Source organism: Theropithecus gelada, chromosome 15 (assembly GCF_003255815.1).
Source record: "Theropithecus gelada isolate Dixy chromosome 15, Tgel_1.0, whole genome shotgun sequence".
In the NCBI taxonomy this organism is placed as follows: domain Eukaryota; kingdom Metazoa; phylum Chordata; class Mammalia; order Primates; family Cercopithecidae; genus Theropithecus; species Theropithecus gelada.
The window spans coordinates 12,430,017-12,443,982 of record NC_037683.1 but is presented as its reverse complement, the minus strand read 5'-3'; the positions used below and the strand labels follow the sequence as shown (position 1 = coordinate 12,443,982).

At 59.3% G+C, this 13,966-nt stretch overlaps 1 protein-coding gene and 1 long non-coding RNA gene across 4 annotated transcripts in view; one reads left to right on the top strand and one right to left on the bottom strand.

Annotated features, from left to right (window-relative positions):
* Window positions 1-1,238: 1,238 nt before the first annotated feature.
* On the bottom strand, window positions 1,239-6,581 carry LOC112608723. Its single transcript, XR_003116041.1, has 3 exons — window positions 6,306-6,581; window positions 2,411-2,481; window positions 1,239-1,433 (listed from the first exon to the last, which is right to left on the bottom strand). It is a non-coding gene; the product is annotated as an uncharacterized LOC112608723 (long non-coding RNA).
* Window positions 6,582-7,312: 731 nt separating this feature from the next.
* LMX1B (LIM homeobox transcription factor 1 beta) overlaps window positions 7,313-13,966 on the top strand; it is an 82,089-nt gene continuing 75,435 nt past the window's right edge. For all 3 annotated transcript variants that reach the window (XM_025360082.1, XM_025360079.1, XM_025360080.1), the window contains exons 1-2: window positions 7,313-7,451; window positions 8,229-8,415. In XM_025360082.1, the coding sequence (XP_025215867.1) occupies window positions 7,313-7,451; window positions 8,229-8,415 (326 nt within the window). The remainder of the gene's footprint in view (window positions 7,452-8,228; window positions 8,416-13,966) is intronic.

The following is a 13,966-nucleotide window of genomic DNA, read 5'->3' as shown; positions in this document are numbered from 1 at the left end:
AAAAAAAAAAAAAAAAAAAAAGCTAGAATAATTTTAAAACAAATCAAGGCTGCAGTGCTGGGAGGAAAGACTACCTACGGGGGCCAAGCTCAACACACTTGCAGGCTGCCTTCTGACTCTGGGCTGGAGATATGAGGCAGGCACAGGTGCTCTTGGCCCCTGACCCCCTTAGCGGGCAGGTACTTCCTCAGCCACACAGGAGGAACGCCCATCCTGCCCCACCCTGCTGCCTTGTCCAGAGCGGGCTGGACAGCCACAGTTCCTCTCGGCCAGATCTGCTGAGCTTACATTCTAGAGAAACAGACAAGCTCTGTCACTTAAATGATAAAGTCCCCCCAAAACTCACCCTTATTATACATTTTACTTTACCAAGAATGCCCAGAGGACAGTAATCAAAAGGCAGACTCAGGCTGGGTGTGGTGGCTCACGCCTGTAATCCCAGCACTTTGGGAGGCCGAGGCAAGTGGATCACCTAAGGTTGGGAGTTCGAGACCAGCCTGGCCAATATGGTGAGGCTGAGGCAAGTGGATCACCTGAGGTTGGGAGTTCGAGACCAGCCTGGCCAATATGGTGAAACTCCGTCTCTACTAAAAATACAAAAAAATTATCCAGGCATGGTGGCGGGTGCCTTTAATCCCAGCTACTTGGGAGACTGAGGTGGCAGAATCGCTTGAACTTGGGAGGAGGAAGTTGCAGTGAGCCAAGATCACACCACTGCACTCCAGCCTGGTTGACTGAGCAAGACTCTGTCTTTAACGAAAAAAAAAAGCAAAAGAGGCAGACCCAGTTATGTTTCCAAAAAAGGCTTCCTAGAATCTGGGTTTCACCAAGCCCACCTGCCAGCCCTGATCACCCCCACGAGGTAAACTCAAAGGCTACAAACTCAACTGGTAGTGTCACTGGTTCCCAAGAGCCCCTGACATCACAGGGGTCGTGGTTGGCAGTGGAATTGCCCCAGCTCCACCCCTCTGCCTGGTCCAGACGTCTTGGTTTTATTTTTCTTTTCTTTTCTGAGGGCCAACAGGAGATGCACACACCTCCTAACATAAAGTGGTACTAACCAAAACAAATGCTCATCAAATGCACGTATTTGCACATTCATAAAAACATTACTAGACACCAAATCATTACAGGAAGGGACGAACCTTCAATCCGCCGAGCCACAGCATTTTGAAGTGGATTTAAGATAAAGATCAAATAGGACAGGCACTGGCCCCAGCCTCACATTGGGTCCCCGTCCCCAGCCACGAGCGCATGAGAGACTAAGGAACTTTCTGGGTTTTGTGACTCTGTGTCCAATTTATAGAAAATATCTTTCTGCGAGTTATTCTTAGTGTCTTAATGTGGCTTTTATGGTTTCAAATAATACAATCCCGGGCCTTCTCTGTTCTCACTCCGGTCCTCAGCTGGGGAAGCCCCCGGTTCCAGACGGGCTGCAGAAATAATCCAGCCCATCCATTTGGCAAGAAAGCCAAATATTCTTTTTTTTTTTTTTTTTTTTTGAGACGGAGTCTCGCACTGTTGCCTAGGCTGGAGTGCAGTGGCCGGATCTCAGCTCACTGCAAGCTCCGCCTCCCGGGTTTACGCCATTCTCCTGCCTCAGCCTCCCGAGTAGCTGGGACTACAGGCGCCCGCCACCTCGCCCGGCTAGTTTTTTGTATTTTTAGTAGAGACGGGGTTTCACCATGTTAGCCAGGATGGTCTCGATCTCCTGACCTTGTGATCCGCCCGTCTCGGCCTCCCAAAGTGCTGGGATTACAGGCTTGAGCCACCGCGCCCGGCCTAAATATTCTTGAAGAAAATACATTTTAAAAATAAGTGACACCTTGAGAATCCCACATGGTTGCTTTTGATATAATGGTCTAACGCCCCTAATTCTGTGTGCCTGCAAGGGTCCAGCTCTGAGCAGCTACTTGCAGGCCCAGGCTTTAGAGCAGGGCCAGTGGTGAAGGCTGTGCCAGGCCTCTGGCCACTGCCTGGAGGTCTCCCATGCCCAGCACACAGTTGCCTGGAGCTGAGCATCACCTGCCCTGAGCCCAAGGGGTCTGTTTGCCCTCAAGCCCTGGTTGGAGGAGGAGGAGGGAGCTGTGATTTCCCCAAGTCTTGGTAGCAAGGCCCCTCTTCCGTCCAATTATTATTATTACTTAAGACAGGAGTCTTGCTCTGTCAGCCAGGCTGGAGTGCAATGGTGCAATTTCAGCTCACTGCAACCTCTGCCTCCCGGATTCAAGCAATTCTCCTGCCTCAGCTTCCCAAGTAGCTGGAATTACAGACACGTGCCACCATGCCCAGCTAATTTTTGCATTTTCACCAGAGATGGGGTTTCACCATGTTGTCCAGGCTGATCTTGAACTCCTGACCTCATGATCCACCCACCTCAGCCTCCCAAAGTGTCCATCCAATTATTTACCAAATATGTATAGAGGCCTGGTAGGTGCTGGGTGCTGTGGTGACCACTTACATTTCAGCCTCTCCACAACCCTGTAGGACAGATGAGGAAGCTGAAGTGCGGAGAGTAGGACAGGACCTTCCTGAAGTCCCACGGCCAGATCCTGAACCAGATCTGGGTGGCTCCCCAAGACCTGCTCTTGACCACTCCTAGCCACTGCCAGACCTCAGCCCTGGGCCACCCAGCCAGGGCACCGTCTCCCTCAGAGCTCCAGTCCTGAGAGCTGATAGCAGCCTGGGCTCTAAGGGAGCCCAGTCTCCTGACCCACGGTGGAGGAATCCCATGACTAACGACCCAGATCTTGTGCTGGAAAGTCATGGGTCTGTGGCCAGAACCCCTACCCACTGAAGGGGAAGCTGCAGGAAGGACTTAGGGGCTTTGCTGGGGCTGGCTGTCTCCCCGCTGCGCACACACACATACNGCTCTGGGGGTCCAGCCACGCTGGGGTCCAAAAAGCATAACATGGTCACTGCTGGCTGGAAGTTTCCCGCGCTGTCTCTGGGTGTTCCCGCTCCACTTCCGGAGTCAGTGTGGTTCTCCCTGGACCCTAGACCCGGGGCCACCTCCCAGGAATATCAGCCCCCAACCCGGCCCACTGCTTGGGACGGCTCTGGTCCACCCAGTCTGACCGCCTCTCGAGGATCTGAGGCTCGGCAGGACTGATGGCGCCGGGGCAGCGTGGGACGGCCCAGGCTTTCTGCAGCCCTGGCTCTCCGGGCAGAGTGGAGAGACACTCGCAGCTCCTGGTCCTTGTCTTCCCACTCCTCCGAACCTGGCCAGGACTGCACCCTGCGCTGCCCCAGATCCGTGCCTCCAGCTGGGATGGTAAACTGGGAGGGGGCAGTGTGGCTTTGGCTCTGGTCAGAAGCAAAAAACAGTCCAGACAGCCCGGGGCGGGATGGACAGGGCTGGGTGGGGTGGCGGAGGGCAACTCCTAGAGCCGTGCCCGAGGGAAGAGGGTAGCGCAGAGGAGAGGGGCTAAGGGCACGGCTCAATGGAGCCGGGGTGTCCGCAGACTGGAAGGAGCCGGGACCTCCGCCCCAGAGCCTCCTTTTCCATTCTCGCTTCTTCCAGTGATTCGGGGCCTCCGACTCAGTCTTTCCCCAGGTGGAGAGAATCCGAGGCTGTTTCTGCCGCTGAAATCCGAGCGGGAGAGCATCCCGGAGCCGCCTGCGCGGAGCCAGCGGCCCCCGCGTCGTAGGCCGGAGGCGCCCGGGAAAATATGCGGGTCCCAGGTCGCACCCGTGGTAGCCTGGCGGAGCAAGGTGCCGTTCGCCGCCTGCGGGCAGGAGCTGGCTCTGGGCCTCGGCCCCTGCTGTGCCGTCCGGTCGGCCGCTTCTTCGGCAACGAAAGCGGTGAAGAGGCGCGGGAGCCCCGATTGTGCTGGAGAGACCTAGGGCCTCTGCGCGTCTGCGTGCGAAGGACCCGAGACTGGCCAACTCAGCAGGGAGAACGGGACACGAGGAGTGACAAAGGGCAAGGAACGGGGCCTATAGGGAGGGTGTGTGTGTGTGTGTGTATGTGTGTGTGTAGGCGGAATGAATGGACAGCGGAGAAGGCATGGAGAGGGGCCCAAGGGGTGTGGACTCAGCAGCCCCACCCCGGATCAGAGAAGGCAGCCAGGCTCTGGCGTCCATCCAGCCAGCGCCCCTACCTGGGCGCGGGCCGCATCGCGGCAGACCGCCCTATATCCGCCTTGGTGGCGTGGGATATGACTGGCAGGAGCGCGGGAGAGGCGCTGAGAATCCATGCGCCCCAGGACAGACCAGACGCGGCACGGAGTGGGACTGCCCACAAGTCCTCCTGCCGTGAGATCAGGCCTTCGAGTTGTCGGGGGAATGCGCCTCTAGGCACAGCCAGCGGCCCCGGATCGGCACTGGACGCCAACCCAAGGGTTAGAGAAGCCTGGGAGGCCAGGTCGCAGGGGCCCTCATTCAGCCAAGGAGGGGGAAAGGAGAGCTATAGGGTAGGAGAGGCCAGGCACATGGAAGGTGAGGAGGGGATGGAACCCTGCGCCAGGAGTTGGGGGTGCAGGGCCTGTGACTGGAGAGGATTCCCATGTGCACCCTAAAGCAGAGGGAGAGGGTCTGGGCCTGGAACGAGGACTGTCGCCTGGAGGTGGTCGCCCAGCCCCGGTTGCAGGGACTGACCGCGGCCAGCAGAGGGCAGAAAGTGCCTGGTCCGCCAGCCGGCCCCGAGCCGGGCTCGGCGCTTCGGGGCTCTGGCTCTGAGCGCCGAAGTCTTGCCCGCCCGGCTTCTCCCTGAAGCAGCCGCGCCCGCGCCCCAGATGCCCGGAGAAAGCGGCCCAGGCCCAGGCCCAACTTCGCGGGTCCAGGCCTGGGGTTTCCAGGTTAAGCAAAGAGGGGACCAAGATGTGGGAGAGAAACTCCACATTTACTCGTCCACTCTCCCCGACCTAGACACACAAAGGCGCCCAGAAACACAAGAAGGCACAAAGCCCCCCACCCCGCCCCCCCCCCACACGCTGGGAGACACGCTAGCACACAGAAGCATTCAGAACCCCAGAGATACGCACAGATACGCAAAGGTGACAGAGATACCCCTACAGAAAAGGATCGCAGACACAATACAGAGGTTGAGACACGCACAAAGACTTAGGCCCCCGCACGGACTGTTGCAGACACACACACCAGACACAGGCACGAAGGACCCACACATTCACACACACACACGGGTGCAGGGAACTCAGACAAAGATCCACAGATTCACCCCCTGGGAGTCTGGAAGGTTGCGGGGACACACATACCCTGTGTGCAGAGCCAAGGTGCACACGGAGGCAAGAGCCGCAGGGGCGGGGGCCCGACACGCACAGACACACACAGATACCCACCGACACACACGCAGGTAGGGTGGGGCGGGAGCCTATAATCCTCCACAAAGCCGGGCCCCTCCGCGGGGCCCCGCGGCGCAGGGAGCCACTTCTGACCCAAGCCTCCCGCAGGTTCCAAATCCGATCCGCCCTTTCGCCTCCAGCGAGGTCAGGGGACCCGCCCCCCCATGCCCTCCGCCCCCGCCCGGCTCCGCGCCGCTGCCTTGCCCCGGGAGGGGCCGGGGCCGCCCCGCAGGGAATCGCTGGGGTCAGTTCGCTGCTACCCCGGGCCGCACTCGCCCCCCTGCTCCCCGGTGAGACGCGCGTCGGTGGGGACCACGGGCCGCAGACAGCCGGTCCGACGCAGTGGCCTCTCGCACTGGACGCGGGTGCCAGGCCCGGCTGGCGCGGGAGTCGGCAGCTCCATCTCGCCGGCCTTTAGTGTCCCGTTGCCGAGGCCCACTTTGCCCAGGCTGGTCAGGGCACTGTCCTTGATCCGCGCGTCCCAGCGACCCCTGGCCGGGCACCCGGGCCGCCAAAGGACGCCGATCTTGGCAGCCAACCTAATCTCTTTAGAGCCGCTACCCTGGGGCCACCACTCCCTCCCAGCGCCCCTCACTGCAAACCCTAGGAGACCCGGGTCTTGCCCATGTCTCCCGCCCCTGCCCGGGGACCCCTTTTCCAGCCTTAGTTGTCCTCTAAACTCTCGGTCGCCTGAACCCAGGCCTGACCTTCCTTGTCGGCCCAGTGTCCCCCATTCTCGATCCCGGGGCCCCAACCTCCCATCGGCTCAGTCCTCCGCCCAATCTCTGCCAGGCCCGGAGCTTTTCCAGACCCCTCACCCACACTCTGGGCCCACTCCCCGTTCCTGGGCCTGGGACCCCCTTGGACGAGTTCAGGACCAGCCGTCCTCGCCTTCTGCCAGCCCCCATCCTTCGTTCCCGGGAGCCGGCCCTCTCCGCGGATCAAGCCGCCCCGAGCAGGCGCCGCCGCCCGGGGGACGCCGACTCAGCCCCCGCGACTTACCTCGGCCGACAGTCGGGGGTCCCCGAGTGTCCACTCCGGGCCGGCGCCGTCCCCTGGCGGAGCCGCCGCGCTCCCCGCCGTCCGTGCAGTCTGGCCTCGCTCGGGGCCACTTCTCGTAGCGCTGGAGCTTTACAAAATATTAATAATAAAGAAGGCAGGGGAGAAAAAAGAAAGCCTTCGCTCCCAAACTCCCAAATCAATTTTTCAAGGGGGTGGAGCAGAGGGATTTGTTTCGAAGGCGATCAAAACTTCTGCGAGGGGCCCACGGGGCGGCCGGCCGGGCCAGGGCGCCGGGGCCTGCGCTCGCGGCCGGGCGCTGCGCGGGGCGCGGGCCGGGGGCGCGGAGCCCCAGGGCGCGCGGGGGGGGAGGGACGGCACTATTTGACGTGGAGCCGGCGGCGCATCCCGGCGCAGGGATACGGGCCGCGGGGTTCAAATGTCAGGAAGTTTCGGGAGGTGAGGCGGCCCGTATCCCTCCGCCGCCAGCCCCAGCTCTAAACCCGGCGGCTCAGCGGGCGCACCATGGCACTGGAGTAGCGCGGGGAGCGCGCCCGGAGCCCAGCGGCCCGCTGCGCCCCGCCCGGGACCCCGCTGCGCCGTGCGCGCCCCCTCCCCGCCCGCGGGGCCGCCCCTGCACCCCCACCCCCTCCCCCGCCCGCCGCCGCCGCCACCGCCACCGCCGCCGCCGCCTCCTCCCCGCGGCTGGGTCTGCAGCCGCCGCCGCCGCCGGGCTCCGGGACTGACAAGCAGGTGACAGAGAAGCCGGCGCGCGTGGCTGCAAGTGTCCCGGAGAGCGCGGCGCGGGCTGCAGCCGCCCCGGCCCGCCCGCACGACGCCGGGGCCCGGGGCCAGCGCGTCGCCGCTCCACGATCGCCGGGGGCCGGCGCAACCCCTGCCCTGCGGGGGCCGCGCCTCCCCGGCTCCAGGGCCGCGGCGGCGGAGAGCGGGTGGACGGGCCGGCGGGCGAGCAGCCCGGCCGGCGGGGTCCACAGCGCGCCCCGCGTCCCATGGATATAGCAACAGGTCCCGAGTCGCTGGAGAGGTGCTTCCCTCGCGGGCAGACGGACTGCGCCAAGATGTTGGACGGCATCAAGATGGAGGAGCACGCCTTGCGCCCCGGGCCCGCCACTCTGGGGGTGCTGCTGGGTGAGTGCTGGGTCGGAACGCCCGAATGGTCTCGGGCGTGGGACAGGGGCGTCCGGGCCAACGGATAAAGGAAATGGGTTTACAGGACATGGGGAGGGGGCAGAAAGACAGGACTCCTGGAGTGATCACCAGAGGGCCGCAAGCACGCCTCCGGCAGGGGTCCTGAGGGGACAAGACAGCTGCAGTCGCCACCCACCATCCTTTACAGGCCTAGGTTCTAGAGCTGCCACTCTGGTGTGGTAGGTGGCGGGTGGCAGGGGTGATGGAGGACCTAGCAATCACCTTGGCGAGCTTGGGAGAGGCGCCAGGTCACCTGGGGTGGGGGAGATTCTGAGAGAAAAACGTCTCCCTGGTCACTGGAACCACAGATTTGGGGGAGATCGGGGACAGAAGACCACGAACGCCACCGTGGGGCGTGTCAGCCAGCGAGCGTCCCAGCCTCACCTCGCCTGTCTTGGTCCCAGCCGGCCACCCTGCGCCGTGCCGTGCTCCTTCTCATTTGTCTTAACACGGAGCGCGGATTCTCCGGAGAAGGGGAGAGCGCAGCGCCGAGCCAAGGCTCGAGGCCCGCGGCCTCCACGCCGGAGCCCGCGGACCGGGGCGGACTAGCCGGGGCCTCCCGGCCCCTGGCGCGGCAGTCCGGGGAGCGCAGGCGGCAGGAGGTGATCCCGGGCGGCCCGAGCCCTCGGGGCCGGGGGCTGTGGGCCCCGTGCGACCGGGACGCCGGGGCTGGGCCGCGCGGCGCTGACGGCCGGGCTTTCGCCCTGTGCGCTGCAGGCTCCGACTGCCCGCATCCCGCCGTCTGCGAGGGCTGCCAGCGGCCCATCTCCGACCGCTTCCTGATGCGAGTCAACGAGTCGTCCTGGCACGAGGAGTGTTTGCAGTGCGCGGCGTGTCAGCAAGCCCTCACCACCAGCTGCTACTTCCGGGATCGGAAACTGTACTGCAAACAAGACTACCAACAGTAAGCGCTTCTCGTCTTCCTTCCCCGCCACCGCCCGGCACTCGAGCCCGGTCAGCCCCGTGCCGGGCCCGGCCCTCGCCCGCTCTGCCGCCGGCTCTGTGCGCGACTGGGCCAGGCAGTTCCAAGGGTTCCGAGAGCTGCGCGTCTTGGGGCTGGGGCCGACCAACCCAGCCCAGCCGGCACTGATGGGGTCCTGGGAGCCTCCGGACGGCCCGCAGTTGCCATCGGTTGTCCCGGAATCCTGCGCTGGGCCGGCTGAGGGATTTGGTGCCTGGGTCCTGTGATGTAGGGTCTGGCCCTACGGAGGCCTGAATTGGGAACCCAAACTTTATTTCCAGAGGAAAACAGTGCTTTAGGGAGCCAGGCCTGGCGGACTGCTTCAAGGGCCTGGTGTGTGGGGGTTTGGGATTCCTGGAGCCTGGAGCCAGGAACCAGGAGCCAGGAGGTGGAGCGCTGGGCACTGAACGGCCTGAACCGCAAGGGAGGCCCCCTTTCTGTCAGGCTCCCTGTTGCACTTTTAGTCCCTGATGGAGAGAAAAGAATGTCCATATTCCCCAAACCGTTCCATGCGGGAATTTTGCACTTGGCAATTTTCGTTGGTTGGAGAAGCATTCTAGGAAGAGGACCTTTTTCAAAAGGTGGCAAGTTACAATCTGGGGCTCCCAATGGGAGTGAGGAGCTGACCCAGTCAGCCCTCCCTAGAAGGCCTCCTTTCTGGTAGTGTGTATTAGGAGGGGGTTGGCCCGCTCTGCCCTGGTACAACCCAAACCTCAGGGCTGAGGCCAGAGATGTGGGTTGAGCCTTTCTTGCTAACTAGTTCTTAGCTGAGACTGGATTTGTATGGCCGGGGTTGGGGACAGATAACAGTACATGCAGGCTTTTTCTTTTGACCTGCTGGGTTTTCTGCCTGGCACTGCAATTGGGAGGGAGGCAGTGAGAAGGCACAACTGAAAGAGGGGTGTGGGGATCCCCAAAGCCCTGTTGCAGACACAGTGGGTGCCTGCAAAAGTTTTTAATGATACCAGAAAACCGTCCTGGATGAGGCTGCAGAGCCGGTAGGCTGCTTAGGTGGTTTGGTGCTCAGAGAGGGCTGTGTATGCCCAAGCCTCCAGGGAAAGAAAAGCTGGGCTGCCGGTGCCTCGTGGTGAGTGCAACCTACGTGCTCTGCCCAGGGATTGTCCCCAAATCCAGGGCCTAGTGGAAAGCAGCCCAGCCCAACTGTTAAACTGAGGCCTGGGAATAGTGCAGGCCAGAGCCCTCGAGAGTGTGTCGGATTTTACCCCAAAAGGTTCTGGCTGTGCCTGGTGGTCTGGGGGCTGAGCCTGAGCTGCTTTTTGCACCTAGCTCTTTCTTCCAGCTGAGGGATCTTTGGGTAGAGATTGGAGTCCATTCAGAGGGTCAGCTGTTTTGCTGGTCCCAGAGTACAGCTGAGGCCTTCCTCTCAGTAGGAAGCACCCCAGATTTAGGGACACTGCCGTCAGTCGGCTTTGTGCTGTGCTCTGGACTAATATGATTCTAGTTCCCCGAGAGGCAGAGGCCGCCAGTCGGTTCAGCCACAGCCCAAGCATAGAGCAGCACAAATTGAATGGGGAAAATAGTTTGGGGTAGATGTGGCTGTGGGCTCTGGGCCGGCTAGAGGAGCCCCTCTGCCGGGTGCACCAGCCTCCAACCCCCTCCCCACCATGCCCTGCACCCCTGGCCACACTCTGCTTGCCTGACCCCGAGCTCTGGCAGTGCCACTTACACCCAGCTCAGCCACCAGCCTTGACGACAACACGGGGGGAAGGGGGCCCAAGAAACTAGAAACAGGCCTCCGAATCATTTGCACGGCTTAAGAGAAAAAAAAAAACAAAACTTAATATGTTGAAAAGACTTTCCAATCGCTTGTATGTAGCCTCCCCTCCCCCCACTCGCCATAATTATTTATGGAGCTTCTATTTTTAAAAAAGAAAGGATACCCCCTGGTTCTTCAGGCACAGAATGGTAAAGTCATGAAATTTCAGCTGGATGTTACCTTAGAGATGAGCGGCTCACCCCCTCATCTTACAAAACAATTAAACGTTAAACATTTGTGACTGCTTTGTCCAAAGTATATTTGTTTTAAAAAGAAAAAGAAAGTCACCTAAGAGCCGGCTTCCTCAGTGCAGTCCGGTGTGTTGGGAATGGTTTTTGGCACAGGGCGAATCTCAGGTCGGCAGACCTCACTCAGTCTGGATCCTGTGGGGCTGAAGCCTGGGGTGGGGAGTGCATTATTCTAGCTGTGGACAGTTCACTCGTCCTCCCTCATTCCGTTTTTTCCAATAATGCCAATTAGGTATCTGTGTTAGGCCGGCCGGCAGGATGTGCTGGGGGTGGGGTTGTGGGGTGGTTGTTATCAAGACAATCTTGGGGACAAATACCCAGTGAGTCGTTTCACAGGGAGATGGAGCGCCGCTCCAGGCAGGCAGCAGCTCACTGGAAAGGGATGTTCTTTGCACAATAAAAAATGTTTTATTTACATTTCTTTTTTTCTTTGACAATTGCAGATGCATATTTATTTCATTTGTGCGTAAATGCTTTTCAGACAAGAATCCAGGCAAGCGGGCACAGAAACGTGCCTTCTTGATTTTGTCGAGTCTGTGCGTCAGCGGTATTGGGAAATTAACAACCCCCCAACCAAACACAACTTCTGAAAAATGTGTCCTCACATTTTTCAACCTCAGTCAACATGGTTGAGTTGCAGGGTTCCATCCTTAAAAAGAGGTTGCCGTTTTTAGTAAGTGCCTCTTCCTCCTTTCGATTTGTTCTCGAAGATCCCAGACTCCCAGAAGTGCCAAGTTCTTTTACGCACCACGGGGGTGATTAATTGACACTGGGGCACATTGAGCCGAATTTGATAAAAATCCTTTTGTACATCCTTGGCGGGCAGAACAGAGCGCTGGCCGTGGAGTTTGGGCATTTTCACTCTTAACTCCCAAAGTCTCCTTTTTCCCCATGAGTGATTTTTGGGGGATCCTTCAACAACAACAAAAAAGCAGTCTTTTCGGACAGAAAACCGGTTAGGAAACGGAGAGGAAACGCAGCCTCCCCCAAATCAGGAACACCTCTCACCGTCCTCCACCGGAGAACAAATGAAAAATAAGGCACGTTCTCCCCTCCCATGTTTTTTTTCTTGGCGACTTGGCCAAATAGAATTATGTAACTCTCTTTTCTTGCCGTCTGTCGCTCGTCTGGAAAGGGTTTTTATCCTGAAGAGGTGGAGAATTCCTGGAGGAGGCTCCGGAAGGGGGGAGGGTCGGTGGGAGAGTCCAAAAATCTGTCACAAAATGGAGTCTAATCGCTTGTAAGACAGCTCCCAGGTTTGGCGACCCGAGACCCGCTGGGGTGCAAGCGGGCGCCTTTGTGCACGGCGAGACGCGGGGCTGCGGCCCGGGCCGCGCTCCTACCTCGGCGGCGGGGCCGCGGCGCCCTTCCGCCCGCAGGGCCTGCCCGGGCGGCCGAGCCTCTCGGCGGTACAGACTTCCAGGGCTCCGCCGGGCCCGCCGGGGGCCCTTTGGGCTCGCCTGCCCAGGTAGGATGTGCCCACCTTGTCAGAAGGGGAGCATCCAGGCTTTGATTGAGTTTCACAAAAAGCCCTCTTGAGTCCTGGGGTGAGTTTTTAAAAAATTTCCCCCAGCTGGCTGTGGCTCCAGTGGCCCAACCGCTCTGCCCTGCACATTCCTTTCCTTGGAAGTGTTTAGCCCGGGAAAGACCTTCCTGGGAGGCTCACCTCTCCCCCACACACTCCCCATCCAACTCCCGCGTTCGGGTGTGGCCCAGGGGGAGAGCAGTCAGCCTCTGGCCTTCTCTGGCTACTTCTCCCAGCCTGGAAGGCCTCCCCATAGGCTCCCCTGCAGGGTGCCACTTCAAGCAGCACCCCTTCCTCAGTGTGTACCCCAACCAGCGAGCCCCCCTGCCCCAACCATCAAACTTACTCAGGGCTGCAGAGCGCCTGTCCTGGAAACTGTCTGCTTGGGAGGAGGAGCCAGGACTTTGCCTTACAAAAAGGCTTCTGTGGTGCTGTCTCTGGGGGCTGAGGCCCAAAGGGCCCACCCTGGCAGCCCAAGTCTGGGGACTCTTTGGCCCTTTGGAGGGTACCTCTCCATTTAACCCCAGCACCTTGGCTGTGTGCAGTGGGGTAAGCACAGGCCTTCCTGGGGCTGCAGTCCCCTGCTGCTGAACGGAGGCATTATTCACAGTGACTCCTGGCTCACCCTCAACTCCCCGGGCGCTGGGCTGGTGTGGCCTCATTTGTTTGCCCTATTTTTCTTGAGTGGGGTAAGTAGGCTGGGAGGATCTCCTCTGGGGTATGTGATTGGTGACTGTCAGCTCTCTCCTGCCCTGTCCATTGGAGCCAGGCTTAGAGACCACATGGCCCTGGCACCTACCTGATCCTCCTCTGTGAAATGGGGACTTATTCTGCTGGGGGCATGTATTCTTATAAGGACTTGAGATAAGGTACCCCAAAGGACTTGGCATCTTACCTGGCTTGTTATTAATACTCTGGAAGTTATTGCTGTTACTGTTCTCACCATGAGCATGGCAGGGAATACCTTGTCTCCAAGGACACACACCACACTGCCAACAGGTTCTATACCCAGGTTCCATGGTACGCAAGGTTTACCCTGAGCCTCTCCATTCAGGGACGATGAGGAGCACCCTGGGGAAGGCATTGCCTTTCCCTTCGTAGGACACTGTGAAAGTCTTGTCTTCCTCAGCCATGAAAAGAGCTTTAGACTCCGAGTCAGACCTGAGTTCACCTCCCAGCCCCAAATCTTAGCAGCTAGCTGTGTGATCTTCGCTAAGTGGTTGCCCATCTCTGAGCCAGGGCTTCATCAACAAACTGGGGATGGTGATGTGACTTTGCAGGGTGGTTATGAGGATTACACAGGCACCTGGTGGAACTCCAATAAATATTCCATTCTCTGGGGGATCCGTTATCCTCTCCTGCACCTCAAGAGAGGTGGAAAACCTGATTGCGTGGGTGTGCACAGATGCCAACTGCATTATCAGAAAGGGCTGCAACAGGGTGGCCGGGTGTGCTGGGCTCTTTCTCCTTGGGGGACAGACAGGGTGGTCCAGAGCAACAGTATTTCCACCAGGAAACAATTGGCATCTCCAGGGCCTGCATATAGCTTGGAAAAGCTTAATAATTCATATTTGAAGAACTGTTTGTACTTATTGTTTTGTGATTGAAGCCACAGAAAAGAAAGCTCAGCCAATGGAGAAAGGGGTAGGTGGGGGAGAGATCCGGGGATTTGTGTATTTCTCAGAAGGAAGATGAGGTTTAAAATGTGGAGAAACACCATTCCAGGAGCTCAGAAGTCCCCTCAGCTCAGGCTCTGTGGCCTTGTGAGGTTTCCACCCATGGGTGGCTGGCGATGCTTCTCCAAGGAGCCACCTTTGTCCTGCGGCTCTGAAGTTTCTAAAAAATAAAGAAAAGGAAGGGGAAAAAAACCAGTCCTACTTTGGCATCAGTTAGGCTGAAGGATGGAGGATACTCTCACCGACATGAGTTATAACTTCCAATTTG